The sequence below is a fragment of the Filicampus tigris genome, chromosome 1 (assembly GCF_054856515.1).
Source record: "Filicampus tigris isolate MCC_2025a chromosome 1, RoL_Ftig_1.0, whole genome shotgun sequence".
NCBI classification, from domain to species: domain Eukaryota; kingdom Metazoa; phylum Chordata; class Actinopteri; order Syngnathiformes; family Syngnathidae; genus Filicampus; species Filicampus tigris.
The window spans coordinates 14,841,063-14,868,408 of record NC_141217.1 but is presented as its reverse complement, the minus strand read 5'-3'; the positions used below and the strand labels follow the sequence as shown (position 1 = coordinate 14,868,408).

Sequence of the window (27,346 nt, the reverse complement as noted above, 5' to 3'; positions counted from 1 at the left end):
ACACCATGGCACACATTGTGACGATGAACCAAAAACACTGAACACAAACAGAGAATCTAAGTACAAGAGGACTAATCACAGAGGAGAAAGAGAATGAAGAAAAACAGGTGACACTCATAAAGAGACAAGCCACACACACACACACACAGATCGACATGAACATCATCAACCAAAACAGAAACACATCTGACACAAATCCATAAAACCAAATGGGAAAATGCCAACCAATTTCAAACCAAGCTTACACTCACATCACACAGATTAGGCTCTGCCAAAAGGACATTTGTGCAATTGCAACGAGACAAAAAAAAAAAAAGAAAACATTATAACTCATTCACCGAATTTACTTGTCTATTCACAGTCCAGCCATTCAATGCCAGAAATTTATTTACAGTATGTTTTTTATAAACGTTGGGGTTAAAGAAGGTCTGAAAGTGTCTGGTAGTGAATGAGTTAAAGGGAGGGAATAGAGCAATGATTGTGCTGAAAGTTCTAAGATATATAATTTTCTCATGCAAAAAAATGTTGCCCAACAAGCCCGCCAAGACTGTTATTTGTATACTATACAAATGAAAACCCACATTGACATTTGATTCTGTAAAAAGGAATTTAATGAGGATGAGGTTGGATATGAAAGTTTATCAAAGGTAGCGAAAGCAAAATTCAAAATAAATGGCAAATTTTGGCTTTGCTGTACGGTGATGTAAATGACTGAAAAGAAAATAAGCTCTATGATGCTCATCTGAGTATCAGTACATGTAGCTGAGAAGCATGAACATGAATGAGGAATTCATACACATCAGAATATGCTCTAATTACTTACCCTTTCTATAAATCCAATGTTGTTTGGGTTAGGCCAAGTGCAAAACAACTTACATATTTATTCTGTTAGGAAAAAGAATACACATTGACCTCTTGAACTAAACTGCTCTGCAAATATGTCAACATTACCATGGCAAAATATTGGCTTTTTCACTGCAGCACATCCAGAGCATATTTGTTTTTGGAGAGTGTTGAGTTGTTGTCTTGAGCAGATTCCACCCATGCTGCTGGAAATTGTTCAGTCTTAGCAAGCGTAACTTTTCCTTTGGTTTCACACTATATTCTGGTGAGACCAAGTTGACGTCTAGATTACTGGCAAATCCCGTTGAGGATAGATAACAAGGCCTTGAGCATCTGTGAGGCAAGCAAAGGCTTTCAAAGGAATCTTGTCGGCCGCCAACAGGTTATTTTCTAAATGGACTGACGCCAAGGTGGAGCCAGAATTTTGGGGATGGCACACTCCCCAGCGCCTCACCAGCCTGAAAACACAACATGCAACAAAGGCAAACCAAGGTTATAATAATAATTTCCGATTTTTCATTATAGTTAGTTTTTATTTTGTTTTGACTTTTGCTTTTCAGTTAGTTTTAATTGGTTTTCAGGATAGGTTTGTATAGTTTTTGTTAGTTTTTATTTTTTGGAAATTTGGTTGCTTCAGTTTAGTTTTAGTATTAGTTTTAGGGTTTTTTTCTATACTGTTTCTGGAGTATTTGTTGGGTGCAAGATTTAAAAAAACAAAAAATTCAGTATTGTGTAATAGGGTAAAGCAAGCTACAATTCTCAAATGACTCTTTAACTTTCCTTCTATTGTACAGATGTACAGCAATACCGAAATAAATACATTTAAAATGAACCTCGTAGGATCATGTGAAACTGGTCGTGTTCGGTGGCGTTGTGTTTCAGAGTAGTGACGACATGACACGACACGCAGCAGGATTTCCTGTGTTGGTGAGACTAACCATCTCAATCACAAACCTGACGACAACAGCACAAATCAAAATCCTCCCGTCAAATGTGGCGCGATACAACGTGCCCCTCCCCATGGACATCAACAGAAAAAGGGGAGAGTCAAAGGTGTGAGCCCAACTTAAAAGAGGCAGTGCCACATGAATTATTAAAGTAGGGGAACATGTAAAAATGTTTGTTCCACCCTTTGGTTATGGAGGATAATAAAAGAACAAATAACAATAAAAGAACATGTTCACAGATTTTGAGTTTAATTATAATGTAATCCAATAAGTACTTCTAAGTTGTTACACATATACTATCATTAAATGGCAAAGACAAAAACGAAGGACATTTTTGCTTTAGTTTTAGTCAATTCCATAAACGCAAGATGTACTTTCAGCGAGTTTTCATTTTTAAAAAGCATTTTCCTTTTTATTTTATTTCGTGAATGAAAACAGTTTTTTTTTTCATTTTTTCCTGTTTCCGCTAATTATAATAACCTTGCTACAAAAAAATAAATAGAAATACTACATTTTAATTGGTCCAACAGAACAAACTTTTGGAATCGCTTTGACTGAGACCAAGTTTGTCTAATTGTTTATTGTTGCAATAAAAAAATGAATGTGACTGCAATCCCACCTGATATAGTTGTTGTCCAGCCTCAGCACTTGCAGGTTCTTAAACTGTCGAACCCAACGAGGGACCTCCCCCAGATGGTTGTTGTCCAACAGGAGCTCAACAAGCGAGCGGAACGTTCCGACAAAAGAGCCGCGCTCAATCCCCTCATCCCTCAAGGCATTGTGAGACAGACCAAGCGACTGCAGGCCAGGCCGCAGGTGGCGAAAGATGTGAGCGGGGATGCGGCTGATGTTGTTATGCTGGAGCTTCAGTTTGAGGAGACGGCGAGGAAGATGCATGGCCATCGATGTCAGCTGGTTGGAAGAGAGGTCCAAGGCTTCAAGTCTCCTGTGAAAAAAACAAGCAAGCTTGGATATTTCCACGAAGAGCTTCGAAGCAAATACTGTATCATCAAAAATTGCTGGTTTTAATGTTCAATCCAAAAAATGGGCAACATTTATGAATTTTAAATACTTTTATTTTGCTAAGAAAAAAAATTAAAGATACAGCAAGGTTTCGTATTTTTGTAATCCAGTGTTGCCTTGAAATACAAGTTTAATTCTTGCTCCTTCTGGTATGTGCAACTTGGCCACTAGGAGGCAGTAAAATACTGTACAGTCATGCAGACACCAGCGAAGAAGAATAGACTATTTCTTCTACACCTACTTTAAAGGAGTAGTAATAAGTAGGCTGCAGTAATAATCACAATTTTTGGAGAGGATAAACAATACATGCCTGTGAGTATTGTTATATCTTCCTACAGTGTGTTGATGCACCACTTGTTGCAGCATCTATATTGTTTAAAAAGCCTTTTTAATGTTTTTTTCTTTTACTAGTCCAGGCATTCGTCTATGGTGTTTTGCATTGTTTGTTAGCATTGAGCTAAGCGGAGGCAAAGCTGTGTGGTTGTTTGTTGAGTTTGACAGTAAACCACAACTGGGAGCGGCATTTAACATCTTCAAGTCTCTTTTTGAGGAATTGTTCACTGCGAAATATATCACAGGTCATTCTCAAGGTAGTCCGTTGTACAGATTGCTGTCAAAATCTCTGAATATTTATTGGGCAGTCCATTTGTAAGAAGCAGTTCGGACTCGCCGAGCGCACCTGATTTGCATTCTCAATCTTCGCACCTGATTTGTATTCACAATCTTGGCCTCTTGGCGAGGAAACTCGGCAGTGGTGCAAACAGTGCTCAGAATTCCACATGGTATTAATGAGCAGACACACTCACTCCTCCAACAACAACAGTCCTCCCTCTTGGCAGCTGCTGCACACACACATGCGCTGTGCCAGTGATGTGCTAACCAAACTCGTTAGCTTTTAGCTACAAAAGCCCCTGAAAAATAATTTGTTGCTGTGGACCATACTTTGAAACCCAAACCTAGTTTAAAACCCTACTCTGAAGTCCTAACCTAAGTTTTAAACCCTAATTTGAAACACTAACCCCTGTTTAAAACCCTAATTTGAAACCCTAACCCTAATTTAAAACCCCAATCTGAGTTTAAAACCCTATATAGAAACCCGGGCATGAGTTTAAGACCCCAATTTGAAACCCTAACCATTTTTTAATACCCTAATTTCAAAACCCTACCCCTACAGTATTTTAAAGCCCTAATTTGAAACCCCAACCCTATCTTAGAACTCTAATTTGAAACCCTAACCGTAGCAACGTGGATCCCAGGCCTTTAACATAAACCTCAAGTTGTGCTTCAGACCAAGCGTTGAAAACTTGGACTTGTTGCTAGTTCACTTCATAAAACACTTGTGTGGCGTACATTGTGTCCATGAGCAATGCCGCCTGAGCCTTGGACTGCCTTCGTGGCACACTTTGTGCAACTCTGCTGTCTCGCTACTGCATCTTCTGGTCACATAACATCCATGTTGTCATGGCTCAGTGGAGGAAGTGGACAAAGAGATGAAGCAGGAAGATGTCAAAAACACTTTAGTCTCAAAAAAGCCCACACACGGCACTTGAAGGGGAGTTACTTGAGATTTTCCAAGATAGGAGCACAAGAAACCACATAAATGAAGCATGAGTGAACCAACACTGGAAAGTGAATGCACACAAGCTAATGACAGGCCAAGAAACAACTCGAGAAGACGCCCGGAAAACAAAGAGGCCGATTGGCTGACACAGGAGGAGCAAAGCTGACGAGAGAAGGTGGAGACAATAATGTTCCAACAAGCAGACAGGGCAGGCATCAACTCAGGATAGTGTAGAAAATCGAACACTAAAATCCAGATACTGCAGTCTGAGCTCAAAACACGGAGCCTAACACATGCATGATGAAAACTGATGAGTGAAGTTGAGGGGGGGGGTCAAACCTTGCAGCAGTGCCGTCTGCTACTCTGAGCTCATATAGGCACACTTTTGTGCATTGTTAAAAATGTTAATTGTGGTCATAGCAACCAGAATTCAGGATCTGTTTGGGAGGAAACATACACTTTGTGGCTCATATCCGAGTAAATCGGCTCATCCAGACAGTTCTCATGAACAAATCCAGAAGCCAGGGTCTGGCATGCTTTCTGGGTGTGTCAGCGCCTTTGGCAAAGGTAAAGCTCACGACCGTGAGAGCACCATTAGTGGCAAAAGACACCAACATTTTGGAGCAGTACTTTCACACACCCATGATTTCAACACGACCATTCGGAAGTACTTGTAGGAAGGATTACTAAACTCTGCGTCTGCGTGCTGCTTGGAGAGAATACGGTCATTTGAAGCATTCAATTAAAAATAAATGTTTCTCTTTCCATGCTAGATTTTTTAAAATGTTGCTGCCCTGTTTGAAAAGCAATTGACTTTATGATTGCTGGGTGGTATTTTCATGTGAAGCACTTTGAGTTACATTATCATGTATAAATAGCGCTCTACAAATAAAGTTTGATCGATTAATTGATCGATTAATTGATCAATTTATTGATTGATCGATTAAAGGACGGCCTTATTAATTTTACATGTGTGGCTTGATTGGTGATAATTAATTAGTTTAACTTGGAACAGTACATAAGAGCTGAAAAATACACCTTCATTTTGATGTACTTCACTTTTATGGCAACATTTTCAGCACACGGGCACGTACGTCCATGTTGGGTCCAACAAGACAATAGACATTCGATGAGGAGGACACAGACAAATGAGGCCATAATGCATAGCAAAAATTTGCAAGAGTCTACCAGAAACAGAAAACAAGGTGTACACTGCCAAGTTATTCCACTTTTTTTTTTATTTTTTTTTTTTACAAAAGTGTATTTATGCAAGTTTTGTTGAGCCCCCGGTGTGCACAAGGACAAGCACGCATGTGCAGTGAATGATTTGGGGATGAGGAGTGGTTTACAGTTTGAGATGGGACATGGGTGACATTAAAAACCAACGCTGTGCCGAGTAATTCTAAAAAGCAAGAGAGGTCGGAGCTGAGCTGAACTGCCCGAGGGAGGATCTGTGCTTCCTCTCAAAGTTTCGCCAATCCTGTCGGCGCAAGTGCGGGTGGGGCATTATGTCCAAAATGCAACGAAAACTCGTAAATTAAGCCACAAAGACACCGGACCAAAGCAACACTCTTTTGCTCATGCGCAAAAGGTAGCACAAATTAATTCAAGGATTGTCCATGTGTGTGTAGCTTGCGAACAAGCACCAAGTCTGCGGCACTTCCTGATCCACTCATTCTCGAAAGTATATTTTGTGCCATTTAAAGATCGTCCAGCGCTGCATCTTTCACATCAAAAGTGCAATCTCCCTTTTTATTGAGACTTTATTGATACTTTTTATTGAAATCATTCAAATTTAGTTGAATGATAAAAATATAGAAAAGCACCTAGGCTGCAACCTGCGTCATTGTTAATGGATATCACATATTTGTCTCATTTTGTCGCTTTTCATAACATAGTCTACTATGCTTGCCTTGCTTTTTTTTTCTACGCAGTTTTGCTCCTCCTAAGCACTCCCAGAGGTTCCCGCTGAGGTTCAAAAGAATCCCAAGGAGCGATGGAAAAACCCACAGGAATTAACTATATTTATACACAACACACACACACACGCACACACTCATAGACACATTGAGACATGCAATTGCCCTCGCTCACACGGCTGCAAATCTCCACACACGTAGTCAGCCTGAGAATCGGTGACCAAGTGCGTGTGTATGTGAGTCCGTGCGTGAGGGAAAGAAGAACATAAGAACATAATTCATAATGACTGACACTGATGATAGGAATTCGAAACAAGCTACCGTAAACTCTCATTTGTACCGGTATTATCTTGTGTGCGTGTGTGTGTGGGTGTGTGTGTGCATCATAGCATGATGTGAAATATGCATCATAGCCTGATGTATTGGCACTGATGTCAAGAATAGCAAATTATCCAAATGATCTGTCAGTGAGTGTTACTTTGGTTGGGAGTTTATCTACCACAAGTTTAAACCACCATCAAATAAACGTGAATCAAAATGCATGCAGTATGATAATCACATTTCCAAGAGACAACAACCTACCCCCTTGTGCCTGACACAGGAACTACAGTATGCTGTATGGAAATGCTGTATGTACCATATAGATCATGTATAGACGATTTACTGGAAATGATATATCTTTGTTCATATATCCAAACCAGCTATGGATAGTGACAGGCAGAAACATTAAATGTTCTAGCACTAGATGGCAGAAGATCAACCCAAGCAGGCCCACTAGTTGAAATATGGCTTTCTGATTAATATTGCGTTTGTGGAATATGAGTTAAGCAGCAAAATCGACTCATTTTTAGCCATCATTGGGGGCGGCCATTTTATCGCTTCTGTCGACTGAAAACGTCATCAGAACTGCTCAGGGCTCAGGTAACGACTAATCACGGCTCAGCTTCAGAAAACAGGTCAGCCATGATTGGTCGTTAACTGACAGTCGTGATGTCATTTTCAGTCGACAGAAGTGACAAAATGGCCGCCCCCAGAGATGCCTAAAAACAGGTGGATTAACTCTTATTCCATAAATGCAATATTTATCAGAATGCCTTGTTTCAACTAGCGGGTTCGCATATAACATATTCTTGAAAAAAAATGTTTGGGTTGACTTTCACTTTAAATATAAAGTGAGTACAGTATATACTTTTTGTGAACTTAATGTTTGGTGACAAGAGAATTTTCTACTGTCACCTATTTGCCATCACCCATTAAAGGGTGGGAAACATTGATTATGGATGGATGTCATTGGATGGACCTACCTAAGACGGGTCCAGACATGTTGGTCAAGGCTGTCCTCACGCAGGAGGTTATGACTCAGGTCCAGCGTTTTCAAATGACGGCAGCAACCCAGGGCCTCTTCTGTCACCTCCTCAATCATATTTTCATCCATTTCTAAAGTCTGTTTCAACGAAAGACAGAAAGAATGAAAAAAAAGGTACACGGGAATAAAGGCAGAATTTAGCACATTCCTTTATCAATGGGTGGGCGTCAAGGTTACCCTAGTTCCCAAAAACAAACAAAATAACGAAGAGATAAAGAAAACCAAGAGTAAAAAAAAATGAAAGCTAATACTAAAACTAATCAAAACTAAACTAAAATGAAGCATTTTCAATCCCCCAACACAAAACAATAAAAACTACCAAACATGCTCTAAAAAAATAACAGAATTTGAAAAACAAAAGTAAAAACAAAATTAAAAAAAAATAATAATAACTGTCATGAATATAAAAATCACAATTTATTATAACTGTAGTGGTGGTTGAACTTTTTAAAAGGTGAAGAGTTGCACCTGCAGGGAGGGGGGAAGACCACGGGGAAGAGAACGGAATCGATTGTTCTCCAGTTTGAGGTGACGAAGCCCCTTGAGTGGTTTGAATGCTTGAGGTGACACACCACCCTCATGCAGATTGTTCCCTTCCAGCTCCAGGTTGAACAGGTTTGTCAACCCTGAAGGCAGCCATGTATCATTACTACTCAATTTGCATACGGAGGCTTGATGGCTGTGTAATGTACAGAGACACTATGTCTACCTGCGAAACAATGAGGGGAGAGGGTGTGTAGCTTGTTGTTGTTGACGCTCAGTTCTTCAAGGGCCAGCGGCAGTGTGGGGATCACTGTGAGTTGGTTGCCATCTAAGTTCAGCTTCTTCAGAGAGGTCAAATTCTAAAGAGCACACATCAAAAAGAGCAGTGAAACGGCCAAAGAACAAAATAGATGCTTGTCTTCAACTCCATCATTTTCATCCTGAAAATGGAATTACAGAGTTCAAAGAAATGAACCAAGTGAAAGAAAGCCAAAGAAGTCTGTGCAAGTCCTCCATATCATCTATCAAGTCGTATTTTTGGTTCAGCCTATCAATGTGGCATTGAGCGAAAGCCGCGGTGGTTGATGCGTGTCATCTAAAAGCTGTGGACTGGATCCATTGCAGCGTCCCTCGAGCCAGTCCATCCGTCCTCTGTAATTACTGGGATGTTAGCGGGCGGCGTTGCGATGGACGGGGGTTGGGGGGTGGAAGAATCCCCTAAAAATAATTTCCTTTCCTCCACGTCATTGGCTGCAGCTGTTTTCCAACAAATACGCGCAGCCAATGGCATCAGAGTGCACTGATGGTGGTGTGTAATGATTGGTCGGAAAGCAGTAGGCCGCTTGAGCGCGGTCAGGATCTTTGTGTGCGTTTGGCCTGTGGTCAATTTGAGGTTAGACCAAAGGTTATTCTTAGAAAGGATGAGTTAATGTGATTCCCAGCACTCACTCTCAAATTATTGTAATCATACAGGATTAAGACTTACTTTGATTTTAATGAGATGCAAGGGCCTTTTTGAATTTAACATCAATGAAATACATTGTAAACTTACTTATATGTAACAAGATGCCAATCCTATGCCGAAATAACTTCATCAGAATACTGTGCATGCCTATGTTATCACAAAGCTGCATTTGGTGTGGTTTTAAATCAACAGTTTCTCTCCCTTGGCCTTTTAAAGGCACCAATTTTACTGGAACTGCTGGTGCAAGACATCGTTACTTTGCGTAACCTCTGAAGTATGACGATTTAGCCACAAGGTACATGAACATTTTTTATGGGTGCACTATTTTGAGTAACTGGAAAGACGTGTAGGTACAAGGCTACTCACAGACAGTGGGTTTCGGCTGAATGAATCATCATCCAGTTGGTTTTTACTCAGGTCCAGGGATTCCAGCTTTGGCACGCCGGAGAAAATGTCTAGAGGAATGACTCTGATGTTGTTCTCTTGGTGACACAAAACATGCAGGACAATGAGTTTATGTGATACAAACGCAGTTGCATTATGCAGACAGAAGTATGGTGACACATGGCCATTACGTACACAGGAATGGAAAATGTAGTTCTAAAAGATGCTGTTGAGTGTGTGTGTCTGTTGGACATTTTTCTACGTTCATTCAGAAGAACATTTAGTCATTGTTGGATGGAAACCTCCAAATGTGGTCAATTTTTATTTTTTGCATTTCCCACAAATTGAGACGCTATCTAGCTAGCAAGCTACATAGATAGATAGCTAGATGGATGGATGGATGGATGGATGGATGGATGGATGGATGGATAGATAGATAGATAGATAGATAGATAGATAGATAGATAGATAGATAGATAGATAGATAGATAGATAGATAGATAGATAGATAGATAGATAGATAGATAGATAGATAGATAGATAGATAGATAGATAGATAGATAGATAGATAGATAGATAGATGAAAGCTAGCTGGCTAGCTATCTTACCAGTTGAAACCAGTTTCGACCAGCAACTCAAGTGACACATTGTCATATGGGCTATGCAGAGTTACCCTCCATCATAAGAATTTGAACTATTTTGGACAGATTAGATCTTCTTCCGCATCTGGCAGAAAGGGTGTCCAAACTCTGTCCTCAAGGGCCTCTGTCTGCCCTGTTTTCCAACTCTCCCTGCTGCAACACAACCTGATTCCAGAGCTAGACATTTTACAAAAAAATCTCGGTCCGTTTATTGCCTTCTGCCTTCAGACAGGGTACCCTTCCGCCGTCCGTCTGTCCGCCATTTTGTCCGGCCGGACCAAATAGTAATCGTCTATAGGACGATCCGACTATCATTTTAAACAGGCTTCCATTACCGTTTCCGACTACAATCACACTTGTGAACAATTTAGTTCCTCAATGAAGCTAACATGCATGTTTTTGGAACATGGGAGGAATTCCACAGTATGCAGAGAAAACCCACGCAAGCACAGGGCGAACATACAAACTTCACACAGGAAGGCCAGAGGTGAAATCTGAACTCTAAACCTCTGAACCGTGAGGCAGAAGTGCAAAGCACTTGTTCAACATGCTTCCAAACTTCATTCTTAGCATTGTCATTAAATATACGGATTTAGCAAAAAGGCACAAAAGCGAAATGGGCTCCGGTAAATGTCTAAATGTGTTTCAGAGCTTGCTCTGGGTACTCCATCTTACTCCCTCCATGACAGGTGATGTGAAGACTCTAAATTGCCCATTGGTGTGATTGCTTGTTTCTCCATATGCGCCCCTGGGATTGGCTGCCAACCAGTCCAGGGTGTACCCTGCCCCTCACCTGAAGTCAGAGCTCCAGTTCACCCGCAACCATAAGCGCTCTAGAAAATGCTAGGATTGATGTTTCAATGCAATTGTCATGTCATGTCATCTTCCAAACCGCTTATCCTATATAGGGTCGCGGGGAGTTGCTGGAGCCTATCCCAGCCGTCAATGGGCGAAGGCAGACTACACCCCGAACTGGTCGCCAGCCAGTCGCAGGGCACACATAGACACTGTCACTGAGCGGGAATCGATCCCACGCTGCCCGCACACAACTCAGGCGTGTGTACCACTACACTATCAGCGGACATTCAATGCAATTGAAATGTAATAAAAAAGACTTCTCTGCTTATCTGCTGGAACCTTTGTTTTAAATATGAGTGAAATTGTCCGAAGCAAAACATCACGTTTTTGTTTTTTATTTCCTGACATGACCTTTGCCAACAAATGCTATGTAGAGCTGCAGGCGGGTTGATAATTCATTCATAAAACTGAATATTTTAGAGAAGCTAATGAAAGAAGCAGCATTGATACATGAGAGTGGATGGTCCAATGATACATTCATAATTGAAAGCAACACACCTCCCAGGTCCATCTTAGTGGCCTCCAGGTTGTGGATGATCGGCAGGTGAGTCATGCCAACATCCCTGCAGCTGATTTCACTGTTGTCAGTCTGACACTGATCCATGGGAGACTCTGGTGAAACGCTATTTGTTTCAGTCTGATTGCCAGGAGCTTCAGTTGCCTCTTCTTCTTCCTCTTCCTCTTCCTCCTCCTCCTCCTCATTCCCATCTTCTTCTCCTTCCTCCTCCTCCTCCTCCTCCTCTTCCTGAGACAAACAAGTCAGCAATGTGCATCACTGAATATCAAACACAACTCATTTAATAAGTTTGAACCTCTTCCTCATCATCATCATCATCATCATCATCATCATCATCATCGTCGTCGTCATCGTCGTCCTCATCATCGTCCTCATCTTCCTCTTCCTCCTCCTCTTCCTCCTGTGCTTTCTCTTGATCCATTAGATGCCTCTTCTCAGAATGAAACTGCTTCAGTACAGACATCAAGGTGCCGCTCGCTTGCTCTCCTTTTATGTTCATCCTCCATCCCGACAGGCGGCGCCCTAACCCTGCCTAACAATAAAACAGTGGTTCTTTTTCTCAAACTTCACATTAGAAATTGCACAACACGGACCAGCAAATAAACACAAAAATGATGCATGTGTCATTCCACAGTTGGAGGACATTTTCTATCCTCCACATGAAATTAGAAATAAAAAATGCACAAAAAACAGAAATATGCACCTGGTGTGGAAATTACAGCAATCTAGAGATTTAAAAAAAAAAAAAAAGAAAATTAAAATTGATTACTGTATTATTTAAAATACCAAATAGCTCCTGAGCACCTCATAAAACGGCATTTCGCTCCCCCTCCCCCTTTCCCGTTTCCTATTTACATATCAAATACAACAGACAAAATAATTTAAAACTTTATTTTGGTTTGATTTTGTTGATAATTCTTCCTTGCAATTGTTGAAATATTAATATTAATTAAAGTTAATATGTATTGAACATAACTTTTAAATAAAAGTTGTACCTAAATAAATGAAAACAAATAGTTATGACAGATTAATTGCAAATGTATTGCCCTTAAAATGAAATATAACTTAAGTGCACTCAACAAATGTACTGTACTGGATTAAAGTTTAAAAAAAAAAAAAGCAATTGTACCGTTTTGCAAAGTTTGAACATTTAATTCAGTAATTTTCTCGCGTGCTACCAGAAGGAGCCTTCGAACTAGCACCACACTTTGAGAATCACTAAAGCAAAAAAGATATCAACTTGACTCTACAGAAATGACAAAGGTAAGTACTTTTTCTTTTTTCAATGTTTTCCAAATTTTGGAGCGAGTCTCTCAAACCAATCTAACCCTGCTATATGGAACACTTGCCGAGGTACGAGTAAACATGCTAACCTCATCTTTGTTCTATATTATTTTTAATCTATGTTTTGCCCTTGCTTGATACCTCACTTTTTTTTTACCAACTTTTAAAATAGAAGCACTGCATAATTCACATTTGATTTGGACGTCAAGATCTCTGCGAGGGCGATTTGGAGACTGTGATCGAGCCGGATGTAACCCCCGTGCCGTACTTTGTCTAATTATGCTTTATAGGGTTGCACCAAACACAGCAAAATATATGGTATGGCAAACTAAATGATATTATATAAAAAGTGTCTTTATGATGGTTGAGATGGACAAATCAAATTAGATGATGGCTGAATAGCTGTGTTTCTTGAAAACATAACAAAAGATGGTCAAAAATGTGACTCATGTTCAAATGCAGGGGCAATTTTATCCAGTCCAGATCACCTTCTGGCTTGTCATATGTTTTAGAAAAGAAAAAAAAAGCTCAGGCTATTTAAGGGAAGCTCAGGCAATAGCAAATGACATTTGCTGTCTTTTTAATAGCATGATAATTCACAAAGTTCAAATTATTACTATTGCACTTGGCTGTATCCTTCATTCCCTAAAAGGAAGTCAAACTATTTATGTTTCACTTCCTTAAAAAGAAAAGCAGATGGTGTTTCATTTTAAATTACGTTAACTGTATGCCAGGTTTTTTGTCTATAGAGACACAGTTGGTTTTGCATCGCCCCCACTGTACCAAATGTGAACCGATTCGTGAACAAGGTAGGCACCAGAATGTGAATTTTGTTTTCAATGTCACATCCCTGGGATTATAATGTCCATCTATAGTTTCGCATTTTGTAACCGACATCTGAGGACAACCCACGTGGCCTGCAATGAAAACAAGTTCGATGCCCCTGTACTGAGGTATAAGAAACCTCAGGGCAATTCTGAACTTCAAAACAACAATCACAATGAAAAACAAACATATTGTTGAATGAATACTTGTGGTGACTGTCAATCAAGATAGACGCTGGCAGAAAGTATCATGACTTACTATTCTATAGGCAAAGGAGTCCACTGTGGCTGCATGCTTCCTCTTCCACCAGGTGTCTCTCTTTAGTCTATCAGCCTTCAGGTTTTGGTGGTCCTGGTGCTGCTCTTCTGTCTGGATCAGGACATTATGGTCTCCTCTTCCCTCACCTTTAAAAAACAGAGATGCCTTTTGAAACATCATATTATCTTATTCATTAGAATAGCATGAGAATAATCAAAAATTTACCTGCAAGGAAAGACGCGCCAGAATCTGTTTCTGGGGTTGCCGTTTGGTCGACTTTAAGTGACTGGGGTTCCATCCCGACATCTTTGTCATGTGACATGCTTTGTCCAGATAAAACTATGCCACTCAGCCAAATGAGCACTACCCATGACTTTGGCATCGTTGAATGTTCCCTCTACAGTATTCCACTTATTTCAGTTGGCAAACGACGTCAGCTGAAGTCCCCAAAAAGAGCAGCCAAAGAGTTCTGAAAATACAAAGAGATTTTTTTTTTTTTCCCAGACAAGGATGTAAGACGATGAACGTTGCAGGTAAAAAGTCTCTCTGCTATGGTTCACTCTGCCGCAGCCTTGTCAACTCAGGGACTGCTGCATGTAGAAGAGTACAAGATGGGAAGGAGTAAGCCTATGTTGTAGGTGGAGAGGTGAAAAAAAAAAAAAAAATCTCACATTGTTAATAGAGGCTCGTGTTCGACCAAGCATTAGATAAACGGACACGCCCGACTCCTCCTCGTCTCCTCTCTCCCTTCATCTTCCTACCTACTGTCTGCCGAACACTTGCTAAAGGCTGACGTGTCACCCAGAGGTAAACCTGGCATGCATATTTTCATTCTATGGGAATTATTTATCCATTACATAATTTGGTTTTACACTTGGAAAAGCAATGTTGTGTTTTCCCTCTGAATATTGACATACTAGGTGTGCAGTGTGCTTGTATTGAGTCTTTTCCCAGAAGAGGCGGCTTTTTCTTTTTGGGGGTGTGGGTTCAGGCCAGAGTCAACCTTGTTTGGCTAAGCTCCACTAGCATCTATGTATGAAAACAAACACGACCATGCGGAAATGAACGACGAGACCGACCATCTTTATGTTCCCAACATATGTAATGCATGTGGGCGCACACAATTTGACACACAGTGCTGCCTGAACTCATCACACTGGGCAGGTGCCACCAGTTGGGTTCTTTCACTGTGGTTTGACACCTGCCCACAGCCATAATGTATTCGGTCAGGAACTCCACTTACACCGACAAATCTGTCAACATGTGTGACCATATAGCAAAGTCACACAAAACAGATTGTCCACATTTGTTTGAAATATGCGTTAACCCGAGGTCATCTGCTGCAGACAAATGGTCAAATGCAGGAGCGCCATAAAGTGGAGAAAAATGGTGACAATTCTACGGGCCCAGAACTGAAAACAGTATTTTCACTTTGCGGCATTGGAAGCAGTGTTGGTTTTTTTTTTGTTTTTTTTGTTTTTTCCACAACGCCCCAAATCCTTGGCAGTACCACTGGCCAAATGCAACAGTTTATCACCACTGAACATTGAAACACTCGGGTCCTGGTGGGCCCTTCACACAGTTCCCTGAAAAAGTAATAACAAAAGTAAGACTAAAAGCAAAGTCTGCAACAAGTCATATCTGTAATTACACATCTCAACTTTATTTATAGAGCACTTTAAAACAGCCATTGCTGCATGAAAAGTGTTGCAAATGGGGTAAAAATTCGTCACACAATAACAAATAATAAATTAACATGGAAATGGTAAACACCATAAAACACTAAAACTTATGCTGAGTCAAAAGCCATAGAATAAAAATGTCTTTTAAGATGAGTTTTAAAGCGGAAGTCAACCCAAACATATTTTTTTCAAGAATATGTTCCCAGCAGGCCCACTAAACCCGGCATTCTGATTAATTTTGCGTTTGTGGAATATAAGTTAAGCAGCAAAATGCACTCATTTTTAGACATCTCTGGGGGTGGCCATTTTGTCTTCTGTCGACTGAAAATTACATCACAACTGCTCACAACGACCAATCACGGCTGACCTGTTTTCTGAATCTTAGCCGTGATTGGTCGTTGTGAGCCGTTGCAATGTGCTGCCCCTGCATAGAACATATTCTTGCAAAAAATATATGTTTGCGTTGACCTCCCCTTTAAAAACGGACAGAGAAAGGGATTGCCTAACATGTAGCAGAAGGTCATTCCATTGAGAGGGACCAGTGACAGAAACTGGAGACGCTTGAGAGGAAAATGGCTAACTCCAAAATAAAGTGGATTACAGTAATCCATCTGAGATGTAACGAAGGCATGGATTACAGTTTCTACGTGCTGTTGAGAAAGAAGAGGCTTGAAAAAGATGGATTTAACAAAAGTTCCAATTTACCGGTCCGATTTAAAATCACGGTCATATTTACAACCCAAGTTCCAGACTGCTGGCTTTAGATAAAGTGCCAGAGCCAAAGTCAAACACCATAACTTGTTTTTGTTTCATTGAAATTTAAGACATTTTGTGCCATCCAGGCTTTGATTTCCTCCAGACAGGACAAAAGCGGCCTTAATGAGATCCTCTTTGCTCAGTGGGACATACAGTAGATCTGACTGTGTTTCTGTTTTGCATAGCAGTGGAAATAACATGTTGCCTTAAGATGTTACCCAGGGCCAGCTAATACAATGAAAATAGCAGAGGCCCCAAAATCGGACCCTGTGGAACACCATAGACAGTGGGGTAGAGCGGGAAGCAGAGAAACCAAGGCTACCACAAAAAACTCTGTGATCCAAATAGGATTTAAACCACTCAAGACCACTACCACTAAAGCTTACTGTAACAGGTGGCGGTGCTAGCTGAAGCGGGTAATTTGGACGGGTGTTGTTGGATAGCCGAAGGAGCAAAGACTTCTTGTGGAATACAAGCCGCTGTTTAATTTACAACAAAATATTTCCCGACCATACCACGCGTTACTCAAAAGCACTACCCGACCTGTCAAGTCGTACATTTTCGGCGTGATTTGTACATATGGAAACATCTTTTCAAACATGTACGCCGTACATCGCTGATTTCAATTCACGTGACCGCAGCCATTCGAAAATTTGTAATGTGTAAGATTACATACAGACGTGTGAGGGCAAATTCCAGCTTTCATAAGATTCAGTACACCCCGAGGTTGACTGGCTATGCATGAAAAGTGTACTGAAGTGGAGGGAAAAACTGACACAAACCAGAGGCGCCGTGACACTACTCCATAACTACAATAACTGACTGTTACCAACCTGGTTTAGTGGGGCGGCATGGCTCTGTGGTAAGAGTGGTCGTTGCCCAACGCGGAGGTTGTGGGATCGATAACCGGCCATGGTGACCATATCGAAGTGTCCTTGAGCAAGATATTGAACCCCCAGTTGCCCCCGACGCTGCGTCATCAGTAGGTAGATGAGGTACAGTGTAAAGCGCTTTGAGTACCCGAGGTAGAAAGCGCTATACAAGTGACAGCCCATTTACATGGTGCTGCAAAATTGATTTCTTTTTTTCTGTTGATTCTCACACATCCAGGTCATGGTGAGCTGGAAAGAATGAATCAAGGCAACTTGACTCATTTGCGATGTCACCTTGCCTTTCCCCCCCCAAAATATTTTAAACGGTTTGGTCTGAAGCAATTATGCCTTCAGGCTAAATATATTTATTCTGATGCTTTACAACGCATCTACAGCTATTCTGTTCGCCAACAAGTAAATCGCACACTCTTAACAGTGAAAACAAAGTGCAGCGCTTCCAAGCATCCGTCAAATTCATTTAAATTAAAAAAAACCACAAAACGCAATTCATCTTGGGTTAATCATGTTTAATTCCGCAGACCAGAAGAACATCAGTAACATTTTGTTGGCCATTGATATAGTAATGAAGAAAAAACCATCAGGTTTTCTGTCCTCAGAAACATCAAATTGCCTTAAGTACCACAAAGAAGACACCAGACAAGTCAACTGGTATGACATGTTTTACACGCGCATAGTGCAGGACACACAAGGGTTGGAATGCATCAGTCTCATACTCAGTTCAAATCTGGACAAATGATCAATACGGACTTTGGAAAGGTTGACATTTGTAAACATTTTTAAATGAACTATTCATTCGAAAACAGTGTTAAGCAAAGCAATGTTTTGCATATACAGTAGTAGAATGTGAAGAGGTACAAATAAGTTGATCTGCAAAACAGTAACAAGGTCACCCAGACTAGTTCTGGGAACTATGCGACAAGATGGATAAAACTGTGGACAAGCATGATAACACCAAGCTGAACAAGGTGCAGTCTCTTCAGTTGGCAAATTTCTGGCGCACAGTGTTGGCGATATGCTTTGCGCTGATGTTATAGATGTCCAAAAGCTCCTGGGGCTTGCCGCTGCGAGGAACGCTGGTGACCGCCAGCCGGGTCACGACGATGCCTGGCTCGTGGCCCACCGCTGACAACACTGCCTCTCCAAGACCACCTGTCCAAAAGGACACCGTTAAAGACCTAAACGACACTCATGCCGACAACCCAAGACAAAGCACACTACCCACCTTCCTTGTAGTGGTCCTCCACTGTGATGATGTGTCCTCCTGTGGCTTTTGCACTGGCCAAAATGATGCCCGCATCCAAAGGCTTGATAGTAAATGGATCAATCACACGAATGCTTTTCCCTAAATCAAATACAGCACTAAAATCAATACACTGCTTTTTGTTATGAAACAGTTCTGTTCATGTTTTTATGACCACCGTCTTTTGTGAGGCAATGCAGCAATCCCATTTATACACATAACCACAAGGGGGCAGTATAGGTTTACCTTCACTTTCCAGTATGTCGGCAGCAGCCAGAGCCTCATGCAAAGTGACACCAGCTCCAATCACAGTCACGAGATCATTGCCAGACTGGCGTACAACCTGGCGAGGGTCAAGTTTCATTACACGTCGTTCTTAACACATCTTATTGGCACATAAGGATAACTATTCACCTTGGCTGCACCAATCGCAAAAGGCTCATTCGCAGAGTAGATGATTGGAGTATCGGGTCTGCTCGTTCGGATGAAACACATACCCTGAAGGAGAGAGGGGGGGGGGGAAAGACAAAAAAAATAAATAAAAGATGTCAAAAGAAAAAGTTTGGCAATGCAACACGAAAGAAAGAAATATGAGCAACCTTTGTGTTTGCTGCGAGCTCCACAGCTCTCTCGGTGGCCACTGCGTCACTGGGGTAAAACACCGTACAAGTAGGGATGGCACGGAACATGGCCAAGTCCTCGAGCGCCATCTGAGAAGGCCCATCCTCGCCTAGAATGATAGCAGTCCATTGTTTAGCCCTCAGTCAAACATAAAAACGGGAACATGCAGGTGTCATTCCAAAAGCTCACCAATAGAGACGCCACAGTGGGACCCCACAAAGTTGACATTGGACTGAGAGATGGCTCCCATCCGGATCTGGTCATAGGCTCTGGACAGGAAGGCCGCAAATGTGCTGACAAATACCACAGCGCGGTCTCGAGCAGCGCAGCCAATTGCTACTCCCACCTGCAGCAGACAGTCAAAGAAAATACAAGTTACTCTTGATGACTACACAATAGGAAAAGATTGACTAATGTGAAACACTACTAACAGTTACATTTCAAAGTGAGCACTTGAACAGAAGAACATTGTTCAGGTGTTGACTTCAGAGAGCTTGAAATCGCATTTACCATGTTCTGCTCAGCAATGAAACATTCGATAAAGCGGTCAGGGAAAGCTTTCTGGAAGGTTATTGAGAATGTGGAGTTTTTGGTGTCCCCATCAAGGGCTACCACTCTGCAGCTCGATTGGCCCAGCTTGGCCAGCGCTTTGCCGTACGCACGCCTTGTTGCCATCTGAAAGAACGGAGAAGAAAGAAGTTAAAGCAGAAGTCATTTTCAGTCGACGGAAGTGTCAAAATGGCCGCCGCCTGAGATGGCTAAAAACAAATAGATTTTGCTGCTTAACTCATATTTGATATCATATTGCCTTGTTTCAACTCGTGGGCCCGAATAGAACATGTTCTTGAAAAAAATATATGTTTGGGTTCCCCTTTAACAATGTAATCAATGCAGCAAAGCCATCTTCAAAACAATTTTGCAACCACTGTCAAGGTCGTCCCATTACAAATTACAAGAATACAAACAACAAAATTATAGTATTATATTAATATGAAATGTACAAAAGCGGTACCTTTTCACCACTCTTGTACGTTGGCGGTTCGGACAGGGGGATCATGCTATGGTCTACAGGTTTGACGTCATAATTTGGCAGCTTTGGAGACAAGGTCTTGTTGGGGTTTTGGATTTGCCTCATTATCTCAGACAAGAGTCCATCCACCTTGTCCTTTGGTATAGGCTTTCCGTGCCAGTCCAATTGATCCTCAATACCTTACAAAATTTAAAAATAAAAATGAATTCAAAGCGGAAAGATAAATGTTGAATGAGCTCTACATGAAAGCCCTTCCTACCTTTGAGGCCTTTCCCCTTGTATGTTTGGGCAACAATGCAAGTGGGCTGGCCCCGACTCTGCTGAGCCTCCAAGAATGCTCGACACAGAGCTTCCACATCATGCCCATCCACAACGATTGTGTTCCATCTACAAAAAAAAAAAAAAAAGAATCCACATTAAGCAGTATTCAAACCTTCACAACCCGGAATCGGCTCCATTGTCGAACCAAAAGGTGCAACATACTGTAAATAAAAGGTGACAATATTTAACATGTCATACTAAAACAGGTCTAAAAATACATTATGTGCAAAAGTGCAATACAGGCCAGAAGATTTGGTGGATTTAATTTGATTGTTCAATGTCAAATAATGCATTTCAAACACTAAATGGCTCTTAAAACTTTTTGAGTGAATGCAGTACTTTGCTGAAATCTAATTCAATACTACAGCTTTGAGCAGCTATAAAAAGCCCTTGCAACCCTGCCCACGGGGTACTTTTACATAGGGCAATAACAAGGGGTGAGCGATATGATCTTAAAAAAAAAAAAAAAAGCTATATTTTTCCCAAATAAACTCAATCATAATTTGATGATATTCCCACCCCAAAAAAAAATTGTCCTGTCAAGTTTAACGTGCTTACAAAGTAATGTAATGCTGATGGCGTTATGTTTCACCAACGTTTACTTGCTTTAATGGTACAGGGTCTATGCACGCCGATTCGCCGATTGAGGATTTCATCACTTTATCCTTCATTGCAGCCATCAATGGACACAGTCTTTTCAAGCCAGTATAAATACTCAATGTAAAATTGCACATCGTGAAAGCAACTTTGACGATAGATATACGCCCACCCCTAACAATAACCATCAAAAATAGATTTTTATGCGAGGCACGATGTGTGTGCAAAGTTTCATGAGATTTTGCCTAGGTTTAGACCCTCAAAGACAGCATCTTTGCAAATGAACTCATTGCCAATAAAAAGCTTTCAAAAACATCTGACGAAACACCCAAAGCTTGAAAACAATCTGATATATTCCCTAGGAGGAACATGTTTTCAAAGTAAAACCAATATGGCGGACTTGGAGCCAATTTTAAGAAACTGCACAATAACAGTAAAATAAATGTTTTTGCCAGGCCTGATCTGTCCAAAGTATGAGTTTTTGCCTCAAAAACAGTATAATATTTCTTTGCAAATGGCTCATCGTTCGAGGCGGGCGATATATATCGTCATCAATATCATCTTTCTTGCTTTCACGATGTGAAATTTTACATTATCGAGTATTAACACTGCCTCTAAAAGCATAACGACTCGAGTCACTTGACGGCCGCAAAGTATGAGAAAATGCTGAAAATCAGGGTGCGTTAATGGCAGAGGAGGAGGAAGTAAGGTTTTCCACAGCCCTTGAGATATTGCTATATATATGATATTGCTTTATTATTAGATCCGGCCCGCAGCAAGCCGGTGTGGGTAGCAGATGTGATCGGGTCCTTCGCGCCTGCCGATGACGTCACGCTTTGAAATATATTGTAGCGTCTTTCAAGAACACGGACGTAGTTTAATTTCATTATCACGTTTTTATTAGTACAACCGGCTACTGTGGTCCGCAGCCGACACCAATACAGTACGACAACCGTTCAGTCAAAAAAAAAAAAGAGCAACGGCTCTCCTCTTCATCCTCCGCTACTCTCGCTCGCATGCCCTCCAATCCAGCGAGCCGCACGATGCATTCATTAACCTCAGAAACAACATAACTTGGCAAGACACAAATTCGCCCACAACATAGATAACCCAATTCGTTACACTATTTCTGTAATATATTTCTTTGCATCTATGTTTGCCACCCCCTGGCTGTTGTTATAACGAACATTACCGCTACTTTTGCGAGGATCGTGAATTCATTGGGTTTTGATGTAGTGCTGAGATGTCCCACACTGAGCAGGCATTGAACACTCCTCGAGCACCAAGTGTTGACAGAGAGAGGCGTAGTTTTTCTTTTTCCTCCTTCGAAACAGCTAGCTAGTAGTTTGTTCGTGCCAGCAAACTCAGTAGTTGCAGATTTCCCATGTTTCACCACGTTTGTTGTTGTGTGAATGTTAAACGATGAGTTTAATCATTTAGGTTCGTGTCAGGTAACTGCTGTACATAATAGCCTAGATATCTTCTCGTGAGTGATGTCACGAACACTAGTTAGTTATTTCGGCTAGTATGCTAACGATTCTAGTGATGAAACTTTTGAATGTGTATTGTATGTATTGTTTGGCTGTTTAATTGCTTACTACGGTGAATTGTAATGTTTAGGCCTATTGTTAACTAATGGATATGCATTGGATGATGTTGCTAGGTTATTCTTTGTCTGTGTTGTTGCAGACAATAAATAGACGTGTCAAGTGGAATACGGGCCTGTGTTTTCTGACGGGAGCACCCACATTCATACCTTGCCACTCTAAAACAGAGTCAGCTGGAGACATCATACCAATCATATGAGCCTCTCAGTTTTACTGATCTTGTGTCACAAGACGGGCATCGGCTTCTTCTCGGTCATAAGCGAAAGTGACGTACGAGCTGCCTCGCAAAAGTAGCAGTAATGTACTTTATTTTATTTAGTAACTCCGAAGATAAAAACACAACAGCCAGGGGGGTGACAAACAGAGGCAAAGAAATATATTACAGAAATATAAAGCGTGACATCATCAGCAGGCGCGAAGGACCCGATCCAATCTGGACATTTAAAAAAATTTCAATGAACATTCTATCAGTCTGGCTCTTGGCTTGTAGCTAAATTTTTTATTTGGCCCTCCATCCATTTGACTTTGACACCCCTGCTGTAAATAGTACATTGTTTTATATTTTACTGTCAAGTAAAATTTTAAAATATTTTTCCTATGTTGACCATTTTGTTTTAAACATTTACTTATTAGTATGTCAGTATAGCTGCTTTAAAAGTGGCAATTTAAAAACAATTGCAATAGTTGAGATGGGCCCATGTATAAAAAAATATTGCCATCTTTTTTCACCTAGTCCAAGTAATGTGTATTTCAAGCCAATCTAAAGATCATAACATTCAACCCAGGAATCTAAGTCTGGTATGGTTGATTGCATTTCAATAATACGTAGAATTAAGTCGTAACTAACCCAAAGGCTTCGCAGCGCTTTTGATAGACTTCCATATCATGCTGGAGAGGCGCCGGATCACTCTGCCCGAGCCGATTGACATCCATGATAGCCACCAGGTTGTCCAGCTTGTAGTAGGCAGCAAAGGCCATGGCTTCCCACACGGAACCCTCGGAACACTCGCCATCTCCCAGCAAGCAGTACACACGGTAACTACAAAGAAAAACAGATTTTGAAGAATTATTAGGTCACATTTGTAGATCATCTGAACTTAACCTTTACCCTGCACATTTATTCCTTGCAAAATGAGTGACCCAGACACACAGTTTCAATACAAACGTGTCAAATTCACACATATTCACCTGCCCTTGTCAAACATCTTTCCGGTGTATGCCATCCCACAGGCAGCTCCAAGACCCTGACCAAGAGATCCAGTTGCCACGTCAACAAAAGGCAGTTTCTGGGGAAAAGAAAAGAATACACATCAGTACCAGTTACATTTGTCAGGTTCAAGAGGAACTTTGAGCTCTCGTCTTACTGGTGTGGGGTGCCCCTCCAGGTCACTGTCAATCTTGCGCAGGTTGACAAGGTCAGACTCCTTCAGATAACCGGCCTCGGCCCAGGCAGCATACAGGATTGGTGCTGCATGACCCTTCAAAAGCGGCAGGCGGGAGCGTCATGACGGTTCTAACACGCTACATGTAATAGTGAGCTAAAGCATGTATTGTACACATCAAAACCTTGGATAGCACAAAGCGGTCATTGCATGGGTTGGCGGGTTCGTCGGTTTTGTAGCGCATGGTGTGGAAGAAGAGCACAGACATGACCTCAGCTGCACTGCAGCACGATGTCGGGTGGCTGAGGGGGAAGACAAGCGGGGCCATTTTAATAACCTCAATTGAACAATTTTTTTGTTTTTTGTCTCAAACTCAGCACAAAACATGCACGTTACTACATTTGATTCTTTTGAAAGGGCATTAAGAATATTCTGTTATACTCTTTAAACATGTTAGAGTACAGTTTTTAAAAACGGTTTAAGGTTGCTTCACACATAATAGAACATCCTTTGATACCTTGTGAGAACATTGGCACCAAGTCACACCATTGTTAAATTGTCAGTTAACACTATAGGCCTATTCAAAAAAAAAAAAAAATTAAACGAACACATGAGAATGAACACATGCAAACTTGAGAAACTGTTAGCTGCTGCAATAGCGGTCAGAGTATTGTAATCATTTTTGAAATCCTCTGTACTCAACAGCATCTCAGCTTCCCTATGTGGCTTGCATTTCAAACAGCATCATTTCAACCAAACTTGCAACATGCCAAGTTATCAGCCGTTATGGTTATGCTCATCCTTTTCCACAATTCATTTACCCACTGTGCTGTTGCCAAGCGGTGACCTGGTGGGAAATAAGGGAAATTAAAAGCATCAACGCAGTAAGTAAATGTCATTTAACAACCTTGTAAGATTCAGTAGTTGTTTAAAATAACGTCTACACCCCCCTATCAAATGACAGGCATTTGTGATGCCAGAAAACAACAGCATCAACCTTTGTTTGACAAGGAAATACTGTATTGCCTACAAAACCTGTTTGAGGTGACTTCCGTGAAGGAAGTGTTTGCATCCAGCCGCACTACCAAAATATACACGAGCGAGGTAATCACGCATTACTGGCCACCAACATTGGGTGCACTTACACAATCCAACACACATTTCTGCCTTTACAAAGACAGCACTTTGTATGTATGAATGAATTGCTTTTACAAAGACAGCAGTCTGTATGTATGAATGAATTGCTTTTACATCAGCAGCAAAAGTGGCAGAAGGTTTCATTTTTGTTGCGTTTCAGAGTTATGTGCAATTAACTTCGGAATTCTGCAAAACAGGTTGACGCACTGTCTTCCGGTTCAGGTGAGTGTGGAAACATTCAAAGGACTACACTGCCTTTTGTTTGAAAATTACGTGCGTCAAATAGTTCGTAAGCAGAGATGCTCGTAACTCACGCCCAAGCCAAATTTGAGCAAATCCGAGTTCAATACCATCATGTCATCAACCTGCATTTATGCCCGTTATCGCAGCATCCACAAGAAGTTCAAATCGCTTTCTGGGTTTTGGTCACTTGACATTCCGCGTGAAGCTGATTGATTCACCATCACGGACTTGTATATGAATGGACTAACAATGCCGCTTGCTCAGTCGGGAGAAGTGAAGTCACCGGCGGCCATCTTACATTACCAATTGCTAAGTGAGGCCAACTTGAATGCATTGACTTCTCAGTGGCGTCTTCACATTTTTTGTCTCCTTGGCGAAAATGCCACCATAGGGTTGTACCAATTAGTCTGGGAGAAGCTCTGCATGCACATTTCATCAGTAAGAATGTGATTTTAAAGTGGAAGTCAACCCAAACATTTTTTTTTTTAAAGAATATGTTCTGTGCAGGACCACTAGTTGAAACACAGCATTCTGATTAATATTGTGTTCGTGGAATCTGAGTTCAGCAAAAAAATCCATCCGTTGTTAGCCATTTTGTCACTTCTATCAACTGAAAATGACATCACACACCCTCAGGGGTCAGATAACGACCAATCACAGCTCAACTTCAGAAAACAGGTGAGCCGTGATTGGTCATTGCCTGACCCCTGAGCAACTATAATGTCATTTTCAGTCAACAGAAGTGACAAAACGGTCAGCCCCTGAGATGGCTAAAAACGGGTGGATTTTACTGCTCAACTCATTTCATATTAAACATATTGCCTTGTTTGAACTAGTGAGCCTGCATAGAACATATTATTGAAAAAAATATACATATTTGGGTTGACTTAAAGGTAGATCTCCGAGTTCTACTCAAAGATTAGTCTGCATCATGTCAGAAGCATCAACAATTAAATTAAAGCAAAGCCCAGTGGGACAAAATTTGTTGTGAAATGTAAACCTGGTACTACTGTATCTGTCATTTACAATGCACAATACTGAGATAAGATGCTCTGAATGGTTGATGCAAACAGTGAAGGTCGTAGAGAGCATAAAACACGCACTGATAAAAGTATTTTCAGCTAAATAGTAACAAGTTGTCACTAACGACGGCAACGCAAGATGGCTGCCCTCCTGCTTCAGCCTACTGGTAGTGCATTCATATATCTGTCCGTGCTCAGAATGCTGTAAGGATTTTATTGACCGCTGTAGTTAAATAGCTAACCATATGGCATGCAGCTGTGGCTTCAAGTCAGCACGTGACGCCTCGGGTGATTCTTGTTAGCAAATATAAATCTATTAAAAAAAATAAACCTTTTCCCGCCATTTTGAAATACTGCAGTCCAGCATATTATTTACGTAGATCATCGTCACTGTCGTAATGACGCGAACCTATCCTAGCCAACAACAAGTCAACTCGGAATGACTTCAAAGTGAGCACATGGCTAAAGCATGACTATTTTTTTACAAGACGTCCAATTGAACTGCAGCACGTGCTACAAGGCTCACAGCTAGCCTCGTGACCGTTAGCATGACATAATGGTCCGTGTTCAACTCTTATATGAGCGTCAAAAGACCTCAAGAAGCCCGTTTGAGAAGTTTACCCAGAGTTGGAGGCGCATGTTGCTTTGATGGAGTGAATTCGCAGCTTATTGGCGACGTCCTTCAGCGCCTGGATAGTTACTTGGTCGGGCATGGCCATGGTTGCTGGGGTTGCCTTCCTTTTGAGTGTCGCTGTCACTTAAAGAAATTGATCGATGGGTTCTTATGCCGCGTCTACTTCCTGGTATCGGTGGTGAACCACTCCGACGTCTGCTGAGCAAGAGGAGGTCGGGGTGTCGCAAGTGAGGGGATTTAAGTACACTCAAGCCCCGCCCACCAACACTGTCTCTCACAAGCGGAAGTATCCTCTGTGAACCTTGAAA

General features: G+C 41.3%; 2 protein-coding genes across 2 annotated transcripts; both read right to left on the bottom strand.

Moving 5' to 3' along the window:
- Positions 1 to 638: 638 nt before the first annotated feature.
- LOC147152959 (extracellular matrix protein 2) lies at positions 639 to 14,255 on the bottom strand. Its single transcript, XM_086044466.1, has 10 exons — positions 14,099 to 14,255; positions 13,874 to 14,019; positions 11,802 to 12,038; positions 11,488 to 11,734; positions 9,473 to 9,588; positions 8,369 to 8,501; positions 8,128 to 8,285; positions 7,598 to 7,737; positions 2,410 to 2,736; positions 639 to 1,301 (listed from the first exon to the last, which is right to left on the bottom strand). Exons 1-10 carry the CDS (start codon positions 14,253 to 14,255, stop codon positions 1,127 to 1,129), a joined length of 1,836 nt encoding a protein of 611 aa, XP_085900592.1. The 3' UTR covers positions 639 to 1,126.
- A 3,440-nt stretch (positions 14,256 to 17,695) lies between these two features.
- On the bottom strand, positions 17,696 to 27,302 carry tktb (transketolase b). Its single transcript, XM_086051620.1, has 14 exons — positions 27,026 to 27,302; positions 24,187 to 24,304; positions 23,985 to 24,098; positions 23,809 to 23,906; positions 23,468 to 23,659; positions 20,355 to 20,482; positions 20,078 to 20,274; positions 19,576 to 19,740; positions 19,255 to 19,411; positions 19,044 to 19,174; positions 18,859 to 18,942; positions 18,691 to 18,787; positions 18,427 to 18,546; positions 17,696 to 18,353 (listed from the first exon to the last, which is right to left on the bottom strand). Exons 1-14 carry the CDS (start codon positions 27,121 to 27,123, stop codon positions 18,181 to 18,183), a joined length of 1,872 nt encoding a protein of 623 aa, XP_085907746.1. The 5' UTR covers positions 27,124 to 27,302; the 3' UTR covers positions 17,696 to 18,180.
- Between the last annotated feature and the right edge of the window lie 44 nt (positions 27,303 to 27,346).